At 41.9% G+C, this 17,722-nt stretch overlaps 1 protein-coding gene across 1 annotated transcript in view; it reads left to right on the top strand.

Annotated features, from left to right (window-relative positions):
* The first annotated feature begins 1,492 nt into the window (after positions 1–1,492).
* LOC121578280 (contactin-3) overlaps positions 1,493–17,722 on the top strand; it is an 83,811-nt gene continuing 67,581 nt past the window's right edge. Inside the window, exons 1-2 of the mRNA XM_041892537.2 lie at positions 1,493–2,020; positions 12,118–12,254. Coding sequence (XP_041748471.2) covers positions 12,200–12,254 — 55 coding nt within the window. The 5' untranslated portion in view covers positions 1,493–2,020; positions 12,118–12,199. The remainder of the gene's footprint in view (positions 2,021–12,117; positions 12,255–17,722) is intronic.

Below are 17,722 nucleotides of genomic sequence, written 5' to 3'. Positions count from 1 at the left end.
CAGCCTGGGATCGAACCCCAGGCTGTAGTGACGCCGCAACACAGCGATGCAGTGACTTAGACCGCTGCGCCACTCCGGGGGCCTGAGAAATGAACATTCAATTCTCTGGCAACAGCTCTGGTGGACATTCCAGCAGTCAGCATGCCAATTGCACGCTCACTAAAAACTTCAGACATCTGTGGCATTGTGTTCTGTGACAAAACTGCACATTTTAGAGGGGCCTTTTATTGTCCCTAGCACAAGGTGCACCTGTGTAATAATGATCACGCTGTTTAATCAGCTTCTTGATATGCCACACCTGTCAGGTGGATAGCTTATCTTGGCAAAGGAAAAATGCTCAATAACAACATTTGAGAGAAATAAGCTTTTTGTATGGAACATTTCTGGGATTTTCTATTTTAGCTTATGAAACATGGGACCAACGCTTTACATGTTGCGTTTATATTTTTGTTCAGTGTATATCATACTTTGACTAAAATAATGACTTATTGACTAAAATCGTAGTTTTTTAGGTGTTCGCAGTGTTGTTTCCACCAATGTCTGATTACATCTCATTGATTTTGCAAACATGGTTTGGGAGCTCATCAGAGCAGACTGCGATTAGGAAACCCTTACAAAAAAGATTGCCATCTTCAAACTGCAGTACAAGTGCAGTAACTGCCGACGACTTCACCAGAGTTCAGGTGATAACAGAGAGTCCTGGTGCAGCACACCATAGACAATCGTCCTCTGGGTCACCATAATCACAACATTTTTCAACTGGTCGTTCAGTACAGTACCGTTTCTGTTTAATTAAACGTTGAACACAGTTATGTTGTACTGAACGCACCCCAGGCAAATGCAATCGAGCAATGCGCCGTGACATTGATCAACCAATGGTGTGTTAGATACCACCAACATACGTTTGCTTGACACCCCCTCATGATAATATTGGAGGAACAAAGATAGATCCAACGGTAGGGAGTGCTGTTTTGTCACAGGTAGTTTGTGCACTGACTAGACAGGACTGTATTTGTTGCATGTAGGCTAGATTAGTCTAGTTTTATAAACCGTTGAGAGATCAACACAATTTGTGATATATTTGAGTAGACTATTGCGTATATACCTCCTTGTAAATAGATACAGGCTAATAGCCCTACTGTGGAATACATTTGAATTGGGCCTATTGACTTGAATACTGGTCTTAATTGCATAATCATATCAGTGACAGTATGATGTTCATAACATTCCCTGTGCAATTACCACGGGGTATTCAAATTACCCTGACAGTCATGAAAGGAAAATACTGCTGTAACTCCCTCTATCTGGATGGCTGTGACTAATTCCAAATGGGCAACGTATAGCCTATAAATTACCGGGTGCCATGTTATTTAAAAAATACTTCAGATCATCTTTTTGGCTTTGAATGCGTGGAAATTAGAGCATGCAGGATGAGTATTGAGCTCCCGACAAGTGGTGCATTTCATTTGCGCGCGTGTTTTCACGTGTCAACAGTGAGCGCTTCACAACGGGGCTGGAGCACGGGGATGCGCATAATGTAAATCTCAGCTCTGAGGTCTCTCTGTCTCAGTCTTCGTTCAGACTGGCAGCATTTCCCGGAGTGTCTTAGGTGTTGAAAGACTAAACCAAAGGATCTGTGATTGAGTACAGTTGGTATCCCGACGTCGGAGCTGGAGCCCTGTGACTCCTGAGCTAATTGCGTGGGTGCTTCAGGGATTACAACGAGGAGCATCTCCTCCAAGCGAAGAGGAGAGACGGACTTACGGGGCTCTTTACGAGAAGTGTGGTGCTGCGATTCAGTGGACCAGCCTTTACTTGCAAACTCTCGTTGGGATCCTGAATAAGAGAGCCACAGCTCTTATGAAAATGGTTCTTCTTTAGGAAAGGGCGTAGAGACAATCGATAAATACCATTGATAATATCATTTGGACAATGGAATCAATGAAATAGACTAGCCTACTATTTTCTCTGATCATCCAATTCCATGAAGAGGAAAAACAGCCTTCTGTTTAATAACTCGGTAAGTGTTTATTTGACGTTGATTTGATAAGCTTCTACATAAAGTAAACATCTATTTTAAATGTCTCTCATAATAGTGGTTACGTTGCATGCGAGTCCGAGTGTCTATCAATTCCACAATCTTTCATAGGCTATAGCCTACTAGTATTTTTCGACATGCTGAGAAGTTTCAATAATCGAAAAGGCAGTGTGAAATATAAAAATTATTTGATAACTGAGCATGTTATGGCAACTACAGTGCAATTCACACGGTGCCTATAGCCTATATGGCCAGGGTTATAGTTGGATTTTCTTGTTTGTTCCCATTTACCAATATGGGCAGTGGCGAGGGTGAACAATTTTAACAGCCTGATTCAAGCACTTATTCAACTTTCTATCTTTTGAATTGTAGAAAAAGCTATTTCCTCTCAAAAAAGGAAGTGTGTAGCAGATATTTAGGGAGATAATGGTTGTGCATGATCATCTCATGCATAATGCTGATATAGTACTCCACCAGGAGCCTTGAATGGCTGCTCCAGGCTACTGGGATTTATCTTGCTGCTCAGGCATCATTTTTCCTCATCTAGGGCACAAGTCCACATGGGGCTGCTTTGCTTTGTGCCGTGCAGTCAGAGAAGGTAGCCTTCATAGCTCTGACTGCAGATAGCCTAATGCTGAGGTTGGTTGCAATAGAGCCCCTTTTTCCCCCCACATACAATTCAGTCAGGTGCACCTTATGGATCTTTTGCTCTCTAGCTTTTTCATTTTAAACTGTGATTAATCATCCAACATAATTAAATTATGCTTTTAATTATGTTGCTGGCGCTATTGTATTTTTCGTTGACTCCTCTGACTGTGTCAAATTATTGTCTGCATCCCAGTTGGCTGCCCTCTGGGGGACCTTTGTGACCAAAACGGTCTCTCCTTTGTTCTATTTCCTTTAGATAAATACATATATGAATGTCTCAAAACTCTTCTGGTTGGACCATATTTTGGACCCCTTAAAAAAGACAGAACACCAGCTGCAGCAGAATTGCACATGCTCAGCCAATATACATCTTCAAAGTATGTGCTATTCATTGGGGAATTTGATCCCTCTCTCCTCTATTCATGTTTATTTATAGATTTCTCTAGCATGCTTTGCTCATCTCATTTTGTGGCTAACAAGCACAGCCAAATGAGAGGTGAAAACATCATAAGCAGCTATGGTGCTGAATTATTCCTAAACACTGCAATATGCCCCTGACATTGCTACAGAGGAAAGGACTGTGGCCCTTTTATTTTAGCTCAATTGGTTTTGAAATCCCTTCTGAAGAACATCAGAGTGGCAATCTTGGTACAAAAAGTGCATTTCTGTTTGGAAAAATCTCGGAGGTTTGAATATAGTGCTGTAAATGGATGCACAGCTCTAATCTAGAAAGCATCTGACCCTCTCTTCATCCCACACCTCCAACCCAGTGATGTATCTGTGGCTATTGGGATCGGGGTCTGGGGATATGCCACCACGATGATGGGGTTGTGGAATGGATCACTGCTCCCTGTCTCACTCTCTGTTAAGTGCACTTACTTTTCTGGCCCCATGGTTTGCAGCAGCTGTGGGGTTCACCAATGCATTGGCCCCTTGGTTAACATCTGAGGGAATCACTGGAGCATCCTGTTGTCTTTTGAACAGTGAATTCTCCTGTTTTCTTAGTTATAAGAACCTTCCCTCTTTGGGTGAAATGTTTTCGACCCAATAATTATCAATCATCTCACCCTTTGTGCACAGCTGTTATTTGGGTGTTAAACAAACTCTCTCACTTACTGTGTGAAAACATTTCATATCTCCCCATGAAAGTATCTTGCTCCATGAAATGTTGTTTAATAGATAACATTTGTGACATTGATTGTGTCTTGAAATGCAAGATTGTTGATAAAAGTGGTCATCTTTCAAATCATTTTCAGTTTTGAGGTTTGGCCTTACTTTTTTGTTTTCAGTTCATCATGTACAGTATCTGCTATACTGTAATGTACTGTAGACTACATAAAACAATTGTGACTCAATTTTCCTATGATGTTCCTCTGAGTGACAGAAGTGAGAAACGTAATAACATTTCCCTTGTCTTAGAGCTCAGTCTATGTTAGTCATCGTTGCGTGCTGTGCATTTTTGGTCTTAGTCACAGCCAGTTTGTCAGTCCTAATCACATTTATCTTATGCACGCATGTATGTAACAACATGCCAATCAGACACCTTTATGGAGTGACTCAGTGTTCTGTGTTATGTGATGTGCTTCCATGGCAGCCGCACTTGAAACAGCAGACAGAGACATCTCAGGAGAGGTATTCATATGAATATGTAAAACCATTCTTTAATTGGATGAAAATGGTACAAAGCTGCGAGGAAAGGAAAGGGGGCAGAGATTACAAAAAGTATTCCAAGTCAATACACTTAATTGGTCTTGGACAAACATCATTCAGTTTCTCAGCACAGAGCATTTAGACCTTCATTGTGAAACAATCTCAGACTTCTTTCAATGCCCTTGTTCGAAGTCTTTAATACCTAACTTAGATATACTAACATTTATGCATCCTCGTTGGCCCATGTGAAATTAAGTCTACTCAGCAGCTGGATCGCTGGACAAAGTAAATAGTGAGGCCTACAGATGAGATGTGCTAATTATCTTTCTTGGGTAAATCACAGCTCATGGTGGAAGTTAGAACTTAAATCATTTTTCTTGTTGATACTGGCCTTAGAGACTTTCTAGTGGAGGGCAATAATAGTGATTACAGTAATTATATGTATCCTTTCTTGAATTAGAGATTATCTTCAATATGAATGAGGTTTTAGATGCTGCTGTCTTGTCATATGGTGAATAGCCTACCCAGTGTTTCCCTTAAGATTTATTTCAGAAGCAGTGGCGGGGGTGGGGGTGCGATCGGGTCTTCCTGGGGCATACATCTACACATCTAACAGTGCAGTGGCAGCCATGATTTATCAGCAATGATTTTGCGTACAGGGGAAACACTGGCCTACCTATTATCTGTTTTTCTAACTTACTGTGTAACAGTGTCTCCTTTTGAGCTGTACAGTACACTCCTCGCTGGTCCAGCGTTGTTTGCCATAGGTGTTGTTGGGTCTCCCGAGTGGCGCAGTAGTCTAAGCTGTGCCACTAGAGATCCTGGTTCGAATCCAGGCTCTGTCGTAGCCGGCCGCGACCGGGAGACACATGAGGCGGCGCACAATTGGCCCAGGGTAGGGGAGGGATGTAGCTCAGTTGGTAGAGCATGGCGTTTGCAACGCCAGGGTTGTGGGTTTGATTCCAGTAATAAAATACTGTATACACTCACTAACTGTAAGTCGCTCTGGATAAGAGCGTCTGCTAAATGACTAAAATGTAAATGATGTAATGTTGCATCTGAAAACAGCTCACCCTCTTTCTCATGTTGTGATGGAACCTCTCTCCTTTACTCCCACCCTTATTAGTTTCTTTGCAATTATGCGTCCCTTCAGGGGACAACAGATGCCTTTAACCACCTCTTCTATCAATTATGCACCAAACAACAGCCCCTCTAACCAAGAAGTAATCTAATTTACTCGGGGATACGTTTAGCCAACGACTTTCATTAGGCTTAGCTATTGTGGAGGTGAAACTGTGCCGCATCATTACATTTGGCAGAGCAATCTCGTGTTCATCATTTCACTTCACCTCCACCAGTGCATAACGATATCCAGCCACCCTTACCACTACAGTATACGGCCAAATAGAAGACAGACTGTAATGGTAATGCATGCCTATTTCCAGTATGAGCTCTTCATTTTTGATAAACTCAGTGGAGACATTTTGCTTGACATGTTGGCTGCCCAACTTGACTTCTCTCACAAGCTGGGGATCCAACATATCAAGCAATGTCTCCACTGAGTTTGTCAAAATAAAGAGCTCATCTTGAAAATACTCTAGGTATGCATTATAAATACAGTCTGTCATTTATGGGTCCCTGCATTAGACTGGGAAGGATAGGATGCCTGGGATGGAGCAGAGCAAACCAGACAAACTGAGGAATGTTGCACACATTTCTACCCACTATGATCTCAAAGTGTGTAATCCAATGTGACACGATTTACAGTGGCAAAATGCCCCCTAAAACTTGAAAGACACCAGGAAATCCACTCTGAGACACACTGTGTCTCACAATTACAGCAGATGAGGAACCATTGCTGGCACCAGGAGCATGGTGCTAAGACAGCACTGGCCAGAAGATTATGTAATCTATAACCAAATGAGATCACCCCCCTGAAGAGTGTGTTCTGGGCAACAGTAGGTAGCTGCAGGAGGCTGGTGCTCACAGAATGTGACTCATAACAATGGCTATGGAATAAAAGCTATATTCCTCCCCTTCAAACTACACATACACAATTCTGTAGCTATTGAAATGACTACATGTTTTGTTTTGTAAACATTTTTAAGACGATGAAACAATAGTTTTATATGTAATTTTACTACTATATTAAGAATGCCAAAGATAGTAGCCTACTGGGTTAATCCACAAAAATTTAAAGTTCTAAGAATGTGGAGAAGGGTTAGGAATCTTAATCCTGAGAGGCATATCAGTTACCAGTGGTAACAGTGATGTAGATCAAAGCATTAGGAAAGAAAGCTTTTACCATTGAAATAATGCTAGAATTGGAATTTTATAACAATAGGCACCAGTTCCAGATCAGATTTTTTTTAAAGGCCCATTACATTACTTGTCAGACAATATTATGTATCATGCATTGTGAATTCAGTTCACAGACTTTGCAAGTATGGCACAGGCTCAAAGGAAAAATGCCACTCAAACTACTGGCTGTAGAACCAGGCTTTCAAAGCTTTGTAACCATATGCTATAGAGACATACGTACCACACATATCTAAGCAAGTTCATTAATGTCATGTATAATTTCAATGGATTGCAAGGTAAAACGACAAGAAATATACCATCTCTGCAAAAATGGATCTATAATGGGAGTATAAAGTTTTTTCAGAAATATACAGAAATGAAAACGTATTGATCTTCATTCTTCACAAAGTTGGATGACCACCTACAGTGCCTTCAAAAAGTATTCACACCCCTTGACCTTTTCCACATTTTGTTGTATTACAGCCTGAATTTAAAATTGATTAAATAAAACAATTTTAGTCACTGGCCTACACACAATACCCCGTAATGTCAAAGTGGAATTATGTTTATCAGAATGTTTAGAAATTAATTATAAATAAAAAGCTGAAATGTCTTGAGTCAATAAGTATTCAACCCTTTTGTTATGGCAAGCCTAAATAGGTTCAGGAGTAAAAATGTGCTTAACAAGTTATAATAAGTTGCATGGACTCACTCTGTGTACAATAATAGTGTTTAACATGATTTTTGAATGGCTACTTCATCTCTGTACCTAGGGCTGGGCGGTATACCGTATTTTACGATATACAGGTATTGATGCACAGACCGGTTTTGGTTTTTACTTTACCTTCTATAATGGTATTTGAATGTTTGGTTTGTTAAATGTGATACACCGTGTGTTCCACACACAGACCTAGCCCCGCCCCCTGTCACTCAAGGAGCGCATTTGTTGTTCCTTGACCACGAGACACTTGCGTTCAGTCTATATGGTCAATGCAGCACATGCAACAATGCTGTTTTCACTTTGCTTCTTAATATTAATCCACTAGTGTTCTATAATTACACTATTAGTTTGTGTTTCTTACATCTACAAACGGCTAGTTTGTCTTTTCTTAGCAAGTTGGGCCAAAATCGTGTTAATGCTAATCTCTAGTTAGCTGGCTAGCTAGCTAATAAATGTACTGAGTCAGAGCAAATGCAACTAGCTATACAGCCTGATGGTGATGGTGTAGACCTAAATCAGCATGTTGTTTGTGCAACAGTATCTTCTAAATCAAAGAGGAATACGTGAAGCATGAATGTGTTGTTTTTCTGCTAGCAGCATACCACCCTGCATCCCACTGCTGGCTTGCCTCTGAAGCTAAGCAGGGTTGGTTCTGGTTGGTCCCTGGATGGGTGACCTGATGCTGCTGGAAGTGGTGTTGGAGGGCCAGTAGGAGGCACTCTTTCCTCTGGTCTAAAGAAATATCCAAGGGCAGTGATTGGGGTCATTGCCCTGTATAGGGTGCTGTCTTTCAGATGGGATGTTAAATGGGTGACCTGACTCTCTGTGGTCACTGCAGATCCCATGGCACTTATTGTAAGAGTAGGGGTGTTAACCCCAGTTCTCAATCTGGCCCTCATGCCAGCTAATCATCCCCAGCTTCCAATTGGCTCATCCTTTCCCCTGTAACTATTCCCCAGGTTGTTGCTGTAAATGAGCATGTGAACTTACCTGGTAAAATAACAGATAAATGAAAATATGTTAGCTACATGAAGTAGCTAAGAGAAAACATTCAATGTAGCCAAAGATTATAGAGTCCCCTATGAAACACTTTGGTTCCTTCCCTGTCACAATAACTCTTCCCTGGCATTTTGATTCGTTGTCATGTCAAACAACACTGTATTCAAAGTGCCCACTATTATATTATAACTATAGAATTAGAATAATCATTCTATTTGCATGATTCCAACAGTTCACCCAAGTGTTTTGCTCTAAATCGCAAGTCAAATCACAATTGCAACATTTGGTAAAGAATAAGGCCTAGATTGTTTGCCCATATCATATATCCCTATGTGGCAGTGTGGAAATGATCTCAAATGAGTACAGGAAATGCAGAAATTGATTAAAAAGCTTTTTCTTTTTGTTAAAGTTGAATTGAATGGTATAAAACAATCAGAATGGAGAAAGACCCATTGAAATCACTTAGAATGTATGTGTTGGGGCAGTGATAGCTGTGCCGCTGGCCGCTGCGACAGAGCCTGGAGGATGGATCAACAACATTGTAGTTACTCCACAATACTAACCTAATTGGCAGAGGGAAAAGAAAGAAGCCTGTACAGAATACAAATTCTCCAAAACATGCATCCTGTTTGCAACAAGGCACTAAAGTAATACTGCAAAGAATTTGGCAAAGCAATTAACTTTTTGTCCAGAGTACAAAGTGTTATGTTTGGGACAAATCCAATACAACAACATTACTGAGTTCCACTCTCCATATTTTCAAGCATAGTGGTGGCTGCATCATGTTATGGGTATGCTTGTAATCGTTAAGGACTGGGGAGTTTCTTTAGGATAAAAAATCAACAGAATGGAGCTAAGCACAGGCAAAATCCTAGAGGAAAACCTGGTTCAGTCTGCTTTCCACCAGACACTGGGAGACAATTCCACCTTTCAGCAGGACAATAACCTAAAACAGAAGGCCATATCTACACTGGAGTCGCTTACCAAGAAGACAGTGAATATTCCTGAGTGGCCGAGTTACAATTTTGACTTAAATCTACATTATATTCTACAGCAAGACCTAAAAATTGTTGTATAGCAATGATCAACAACCAATTTGACAGAGCTCGAAGAATTTTGAAAATAATAATGGGAAAATATTGCACAATCCAGGTGTGGAAAGCTCTTAGAGACTTACCCAGTCAAGGGGCATGAATACTTTCTGAAGGCACTTTAAGCTTTTCTCGTTGTATGTTGTATGGGCATTGTGCTGCATAGTAGGCTATACAGTTGAAGTCAGAAGTTTACATACACTTAGGTTGGAGTCATTAAAACTCGTTCTTCAACCACTCCACAAATTTCTTGTTAACAATCTATAGTCGGTTAGGACATCTACTTTGTGCATGACACAAGTAATTTCTCCAACAATTGTTTGTGACAGATTATTTAACTTATAATTCACTGTATCACAATTCCAGTGGGACAGAAGTTTACATACTTTAAGTTGACTGTGCCTTTAAACAGCTTGGAAAATTCCAGAAAATGATGTCATGGCTTTAGAAGCTTCTGATAGGCTAATTGACATAATTTGAGTCAATTGAAGGTGTACCTGTGGATGTATTTCAAGGCCTACCTTCAAACTCAGTGCCTCTTTGCTTGACATCATGGCAAAATCTAAAGAAATCAGCCAACACCTCAGAAAAAAATGTGTAGACCTCCACAAGTCTGGTTCATCCTTGGGCGCAATTTCCAAACGCCTGAAGGTACCACGTTCATCTGTACAAACAATAGTACGCAAGTATAAACACCATGGGACCAAGCAGCCGTCATACCACTCAGGAAGGAGACACGTTCTGTCTCCTAGAGATTAACGTACTTTGGTGCGAAAAGTGCAAATCAATCCCAGAACAACAGCAAAGGACCTTGTGAAGATGCTGGAGGAAACAGGTACAAAAGTATCTATATCCCCAGTAAAACGAGTCCTATATCGACTTAACCTGAAAGGCCACTCAGCAAGGAAGAAGCCACTGCTCCAAAACCGCCATAAAAAAGCCAGACTACGGTATGCAACTGCACATGGGGACAAATATCATACTTTTTTGAGAAATGTCCTCTGGTCTGATGAAACAAAAATAGAAACGTTTGGCCATAATGACCATCGTTATGTTTGGAGGGAAAAGGGGGTGGCTTGCAAGCCGAAGAACACCATCCCAACCGTGAAGCACAGGGGTGGCAGCATCATGCTGTGGGGGTGCTTTGCTGCAGGAGGGACTGGTGCACTTCACAAAATAGATAGCATCATGAGGAAGGAAAAGTATGTGGATATATTGAAGCAACATCTCAAGACATCAGTCAGGAAGTTAAAGCTTGGTTTCAAATGGGTCTTCCAAATGGACAATGACCCCAAGCATACTTCCAAAGTTGTGGCAAAATGGCTTAAGGACAACAAAGTAAAGGTATTGGAGTGGCCATCACAAAGCCCTGACCTCAATCTTATAGAATATTTGTGGGCAGAACTGAAAAAGCGTGCGTGAGCAAGGAGGCCTACAAACCTCACTCAGTTACACCAGCTCTGTCAGGAGGAATGGACCAAAATTCACCCAACTTATTGTGGGAAGCTTGTGGAAGGCTACCGAAACGTTTGACCCAAGTTAAACAATTTAAAGGCAATGCTACCAAATAATAATTGAGTGTATGTAAACTTCTGACCCACTGGGAATGTGATGAAAGAAATAAAAGCTGAAATAAATAAATCTCTCCATTATTATTCTGACATTTCACATTCTTAAAATAAAGTGGTGATCCTATCTGACCTAAAACAGGGCATTTTTAGTAGGATTAAATGTCAGGAATTGTGAAAAACTGAGTTTAAATGTATTTGGCTAAGGTGTATGTAAACTTCCAACTTCAACTGTATATTAGTATACCGCTAAATGTATTTAGGTTGTCTGCCTGTTCCTATTAATAGGCTGGGGAAAGTAGCTTTTGAGGTCAATTATTTCCACCCCCTCTTTCCTCCGATGTAGCAGATTTGTGCTTGTTGCTCAGGTTGACAAGAAATGCACTATGATGCTTTGGTAATGTAAAAACAAGCTCACTTAGCAGTTCTCTGTGTCACTATTCCATAACATTGTCCAAAATATACTGTAGTTCCACAGAATAGGTGCTGTTGTGAACCTGCGATTCATTGCAGCTGAATCATATTCAAACTTCTTCAATGTTTGATATTTGGTATCTGCCCCCCCGTGGGTTCGTTTCCCACGGGGGGCAGTATGAAAATGTATGCACTCACTAACTGTAAGTCGCTCTGTATGACTAAAATGTAAATGTAAGAGTTTGTCTGGACCAGGCTTTAATGGTGAACATTTGACATTGTCACAGACGATGGAATTGTGATCACTGGCTTTGCATCTATACCTGGTATTGAAATGTTTTGGGTGTATATTACATTTTTTATATGCACTGTATATGTCCTTACTTACCCCCAATGTGTCAACAGCTGTATTTTCCATTACATTTAGTCATAATGCAGTCATCAAAAGGCATACAGTGTAATTAATAAAATAATTAATCAACCATAATGGCTTAAATCATATGCATGTGTTGTCTGGTGAATGCTTTCACAGTTTTTTTTTGTTTTTTTCAAGTCTTCTAAAAACTGTGAAAGAACATGAATAGTGCAACTTTGCAATACTGTAATCATCATACTGATGTTGAATGCTTGTAATATTTGGCTCAAAATGTCTTATTTTACTTATTTGTTTAATTACCTTCCCCTCAGATCAAAGATTCTCATATTCAAGGGAGAACATTCCATTCACAAGCAATTGGATGAGAGTCTTATTTGCCCTTGGCAACTGAAGATGATGTTACTATGGAAACAACTTGTGCTGCTATCAATCATTGGTTGCCTTGCAGGTAAGACGTTTTACTACACATTTTATTCTGGAAGAGGTATTTACTATTATAATTCTACAAGCTCCTATATGATTTTTAATTCGAAGGATGATTTATGTTTACGTTAACATTGTTACTTGCACAATGTTAGTAGGCCTAATTGCTCTCTTTGTTACAAACAAGAAACTGCCCAGCAAACCAAAATTGGTTCTGTGAAAGTTCCCATAACATTCGTTAGGGTAGGTCGCTGCAAATGTTCTCATTACACAAAAACTGTCCAGTTGTGGTGATGATTGTAGAATGTTTGTATACAAATCAAATCAAATTACATTGTATTTGTCACATGCACCGTGAAATGCTTACTTACAAGGCCTTAACCAACAATGCAGTTCAAGAAATAGAGTTAAGAAAATATTTGTCAATAGTCCGGGTGGCCATTTGATTAATTTGATTAATTGTTTGGCTTGGGGGTAGAAGCTGTTAAGGAGCCTTTTGGACCTATAAAACATTCAGCTGATGTTGCAAGAACGTTACTAAAACAGATTTAATCTGTTCTTTAAAGTTTCCCAGAATGTTTAATTAGGTTGGGGGTAAAGTCTGTTGAGAACAATGTAGGGACATCACAAAATATATGTTCCCAAAACACAAAAACTGTCTAATTGCATGGAGGATTGTTCAATGGTTTTTTTTAGGGTGCAAAAACGTTCAACTGATGTTACAAGAATGTTCCCAGAAAACATTTTGTCTGTTCTTTAAAGGTTCCCAGAATGTTTCATTAGGTTGTGGGAACTGTCTGGTGGGAACATTGTGGGGACATCACAAAAGATCTGTTCCAAAACACAAAAACTGTCCAGTTGCGTGGGTGATTATACAATGTTTAACAGGTGGGTCTAATCCTGAATGCTGATTGGTTAAAACCGCATTCCAGCCGGTGTCTATTCCACAAGTTACCACCAGGTAAATCTATGATGTTAAAATGCCTATTTACTCTGTTCCATTTGACTGTGCAATCCACTGTCTCATCAGCCCAGCCAGGCACTTTATAAACTTGATCTCCACTATAAAAAGCATCTAGACATTATCTCACATTTCTTTTAGACTAACATTTAGTTTTCAACAGCGGAGATTTTTATAAACCTTGCAGTCTGTCTCTCCGACATTTGCAACATTGTTTCAATATTCAAATTTGATCTCCTGCTGTCCCATTGTAATGAACGTGTCGGGAGTCGGGACGAGACAGACAGGCAGGCAGCGTTTCTCAGCCAGTCGAAGTCATGAATCAGCTGGAATCATTTTTATGGATATATACAAAGAAATGTCAATTGAAAAAATGTCAAATGAAACGAAGTGCAGCTAGTTTGCAGTATTTCCAGCTTCAGTTTGAAAAGATTGTGTTAGCTGTGTTGTTGGCTAGCTCCTCTGAACAACAGTGTCCTGACGAGAGCACATTTTCTATGCCAGGCGAAATCGCGCCTCATTTGCTCATTGTTATGGATGTGTCCAAATAAATGTCACTAGAAAACAGCTTAAACAAATGCAAATGCCACTACTGTTGTTATTCTGGCTGCACTGTTTGACGTGACTGTAAGTTAGCCGTAGTTGGCTAGGTAGCAAGCAAGCAAGGGATAAGAACGTTGCCAGCCAATATGGCAATGGAACATTTAGAACGAACGACTGGGTCGTGTCCATAGATACAGAACAAAAAGACTGAAAGAGTGGGTCGCGTCTCTGGCAACCGAACCAATAGAATGAACGACCAGCCTGCTTGGGTAGCAACCCTAGACTTGTGTCGGGACTTAACGTTTTTAATGAAATATGTCAATCATTATTTGAATATGTTGGTAACCCATTGTATAAAAGTGATCATGCCCTCGAAGCCGGAGTTTAGAATATATTGACATGGTTACCGGCCCTCCACTTCATCGCGGGTCTAACAACACCCGTGCCAATATATCGTCCAAACACCGGCTTCTCGGGCATTATCACTTAATTATTTTAGGGTGCAAAACATTTACCTGATAGTACAAGAATGTGGTAACATTGTGGGTACATGACAAGAGATTTTTTCCCAAAACACAAAAACTGTCGGGTTGTGCTGACATTCACATAATGTTATTTCGGGGTGCAGAAAACATTACTTTGATGTTGCAAGAATGTTGACAGAACAGCCTTCCTGAGTTCTTTAAAGGTTCCCAGAACATGTAATTAGGTTGTGTATGGAAAGTGTGGGTACATTACAAAAGATAGGTTTCCAAAACACAAAATATGCTCAGTTGTGATGACATTCATACAATGTTTAAGTTAGGTTGTACAGGACATTCCCTTAATTTTGTAAGAATTCAATAAGTCAGTTTTTATGACGTTCATAACATATTTGTTTTAGGTTTAACATAATATTCCATTGATGTTCACGCAATATACATTTGACCTTGTCTTGGAGGTCCTCAGTGTTAGGCCTACTGCTGATAGGTAGCTCTCTCTGCTCTCTCCCTCCCCTCTGTCTGTCCTTGATTGCAGGAGTGAAGTCTGGTGTGCGGGAGTCAGGGTTCCAGCTGCAGCTCATTCACCATATCACCTCAGCCTTTAAGACCCGGTCAAACTTACCACTCATCGTCAGATCATAGTCAAGACGACCATGTTAGTCTCGCTGCCGACTCAACCTGGTTATTTTTGCTCTTTGTGTTTTTGGTCTGTTCTATTTACTTTTTCTCCTGTGCCACAGATATTTGGAACCTGACTCCTGCCTCCGCTTCACTCCTGCCACCACCATCCTGCTCTCCATTACCGGACCTCTCTTTTGGACTCACCACGGACACTAGGACATTACGGTACCACACCTGCCCTGATCTGGATCTGTTACCCTCCCTGTACCTGGACTTGCTCTTCCCATATATTTGGAAACCTGGACTTTGTACATTGTAAATAAACCTGTTAAAACTTCTCTGGCTTGGTGTACTTGTCTGCATTTGGGTTCTTATCCAGTTAAATCATAACAGTATGATCTGACCAACATGAACCCAGCAGACAGTAGCTCGGATACCACCCCAGAGTGCACTCAAATTTGGACTGCCATAGCCAATCAGGGCATTTTACTTGGCCAACATGATACCCTGTTTAAAACGATTGCTGAGGACAGTCAGGTGCTGCTTAATCAGGTTCAATTACTCTCCAATCAAGTATCTGCCCTTACTACCCCTTCAGCCCAGATCAGAGAGCCTTTTGTTCCTGCTCCGGAGCGCTATGACGGGAACATGGGAACCTGTGGCGATTTTTTGACTCAATGCTCGTTAGTGTTTGAACAACAGCCCCTCACCTACGCCTCAGAAAGAGCCCGTATTGCCTACCTTATCAACTCTACTAGCGGTTCCGCTCGTGCCTGGGGATCCGCGGTCTGGGAGAGTCAGTCGGACATTTGCAACGCTTACGTTGCCTTCACCACGGAGATGAGGAAGGTTTTTGACCACCCCGTACGAGGCAAGGAGGCTGCGAAACGGCTGTTTTCTCTTCGGCAGGGGGCTCGTAGTGTGGCGGAGATGGCAGTGGAGTTTCGGACTTTAGCAGCAGTGAGTGGTTGGAATGACGAGGCATTACAAGGAGTGTTCATCAATGCTTTGTCTGAGACCTTAAAAGATGAATTGGTGTCATATGATGAATCGCCTACGCTGGATAATCTTATTTCACTCACTATCAGGTTGGATAATCGGATTCGGGAGCGCCGCCGGGAGAGGAGTGTTAGTTCCAAGCAACCTGTCTGTCATCAACAAACTCCTCCCTGCATCGTCCCTACGGAGAGAGCCGTGTCTTCCCGAGTCGATACGAGGAGCACTGAACCCGAAGCCATGGAGGTGGGTGCGTGCACGGTTGTCCTCAGAGGAGCGTGCACGTCGTATTCAGGCTCGGGTCTGCCTGTGTTGTGGAGAAGCTGGTCATTTCGTTCCTTCCTGCCCAGTTCGGTCCGGGGAAAAGGGCCGGCTCATCATTAATGGGAGAAGTTTTGGTGAGCCGAGCAGCGGATTCTTCCTCTTCTCCCCGCATTCTGCTCCAGGCATCCCTCCAGTGGCAGTCCCAGAATTTCTCTGTTAGTGCGCTGATTGACTCTGGTGCCGACGAAAGCTTTTTGGATAGAGAGTGGGCTCAACAAATGGATTTGGAGACTGTTCCTATGGACTGTCCGCTGCAGGCTAAGGGTCTAAATGGACAATTGTTGACCCGCATTACCCATCAGACTGTTCCTGTTTGTCTTAGAGTGTCGGGAAATCATCAGGAGAACATTCAATTCCATATTATCGACTGCCCACAGACTCCCCTGGTCCTTGGTATCCCCTGGCTCATAAAACACAATCCACACATTGATTGGGTGACAGGTAGCATTGTTTCATGGAGCACATTTTGTCATGTGAATTGTTTGTGTTCTGCTCAGACTCCTGCCAGTACTGTGCCTCAACCTCCACTGGAGTCCATGGATCTTTCTGCTGTTCCTGACGTGTATCATGACCTGGCATCCGTTTTCTGCAAACACAGAGCTACTTCTCTTCCTCCTCACCGGCCTTACGACTGCACCATTGACCTCCAGCCAGGAGCCCCGCTCCCCAGCAGTCGCCTGTACAATCTCTCCCGGCCGGAGACGGAGGCTATGGAGAACTACATTCGGGACTCCTTGGCGGCAGGTATTATGCGTCCTTCCTCGTCACCTGTAGGAGCGGGATTCTTTTTTGTTGCTAAGAAGGATAAGACCCTCAGACCCTGTATTGATTACCGTGGACTTAACAACATCACCATTAAGAACAAGTATTCTCTGCCTTTGATTAATTCTGCTTTTCCCCTCCTTCATGGTGCTACCATCTTTACGAAACTGGATCTACGAAATGCGTATCACCTGGTGCGCATTCGTAAGGGTGATGAATGGAAGACTGCCTTCAACACACCCTTGGGACATTTTGAGTATCGGGTTATGCCTTTTGGGTTGTCTAATGCCCCTGCTGTTTTTCAGGCACTAGTCAATGATGTCCTTCGGGACATGTTGAATCGGTTTGTTTTTGTCTATCTGGATGATATCTTGATTTTCTCAGTCCTCCCAGGAACATGAACTGCATGTGCGCCAGGTGTTGCAAAGGTTGTTGGAGAACAAACTGTTTGTGAAGATGGAGAAATGTGAATTTCATGTGTCTGAGACCTCTTTTTTGGGTTACATCATAGCTCAGGGGGAGCTGCGGATGGACCCAGCTAAGATCTCTGCTGTCACGGACTGGCCAGCTCCCTCTACCCGCAAACAACTTCAACGATTCCTGGGGTTTGCGAACTTCTATAGGAGGTTCATCAAGGACTACAGCCGCATTGCGGCGCCACTCACCGCTCTCACCTCCATCTCACGACCGTTCGCTTGGAATGAAGGGGCCGAATCAGCGTTCGAAGAACTGAAACATCGCTTCGCCTCGGCTCCCATTCTGATGCAGCCGGACCCCGACCGCCAGTTTGTCGTGGAGGTGGAT

This window comes from Coregonus clupeaformis, chromosome 12 (genome assembly GCF_020615455.1).
Source record: "Coregonus clupeaformis isolate EN_2021a chromosome 12, ASM2061545v1, whole genome shotgun sequence".
In the NCBI taxonomy this organism is placed as follows: Eukaryota; Metazoa; Chordata; class Actinopteri; order Salmoniformes; family Salmonidae; genus Coregonus; species Coregonus clupeaformis.
The sequence above is the reverse complement of the archived record's forward strand: the minus strand, read 5'-3'. Positions and strand labels throughout refer to the sequence as shown.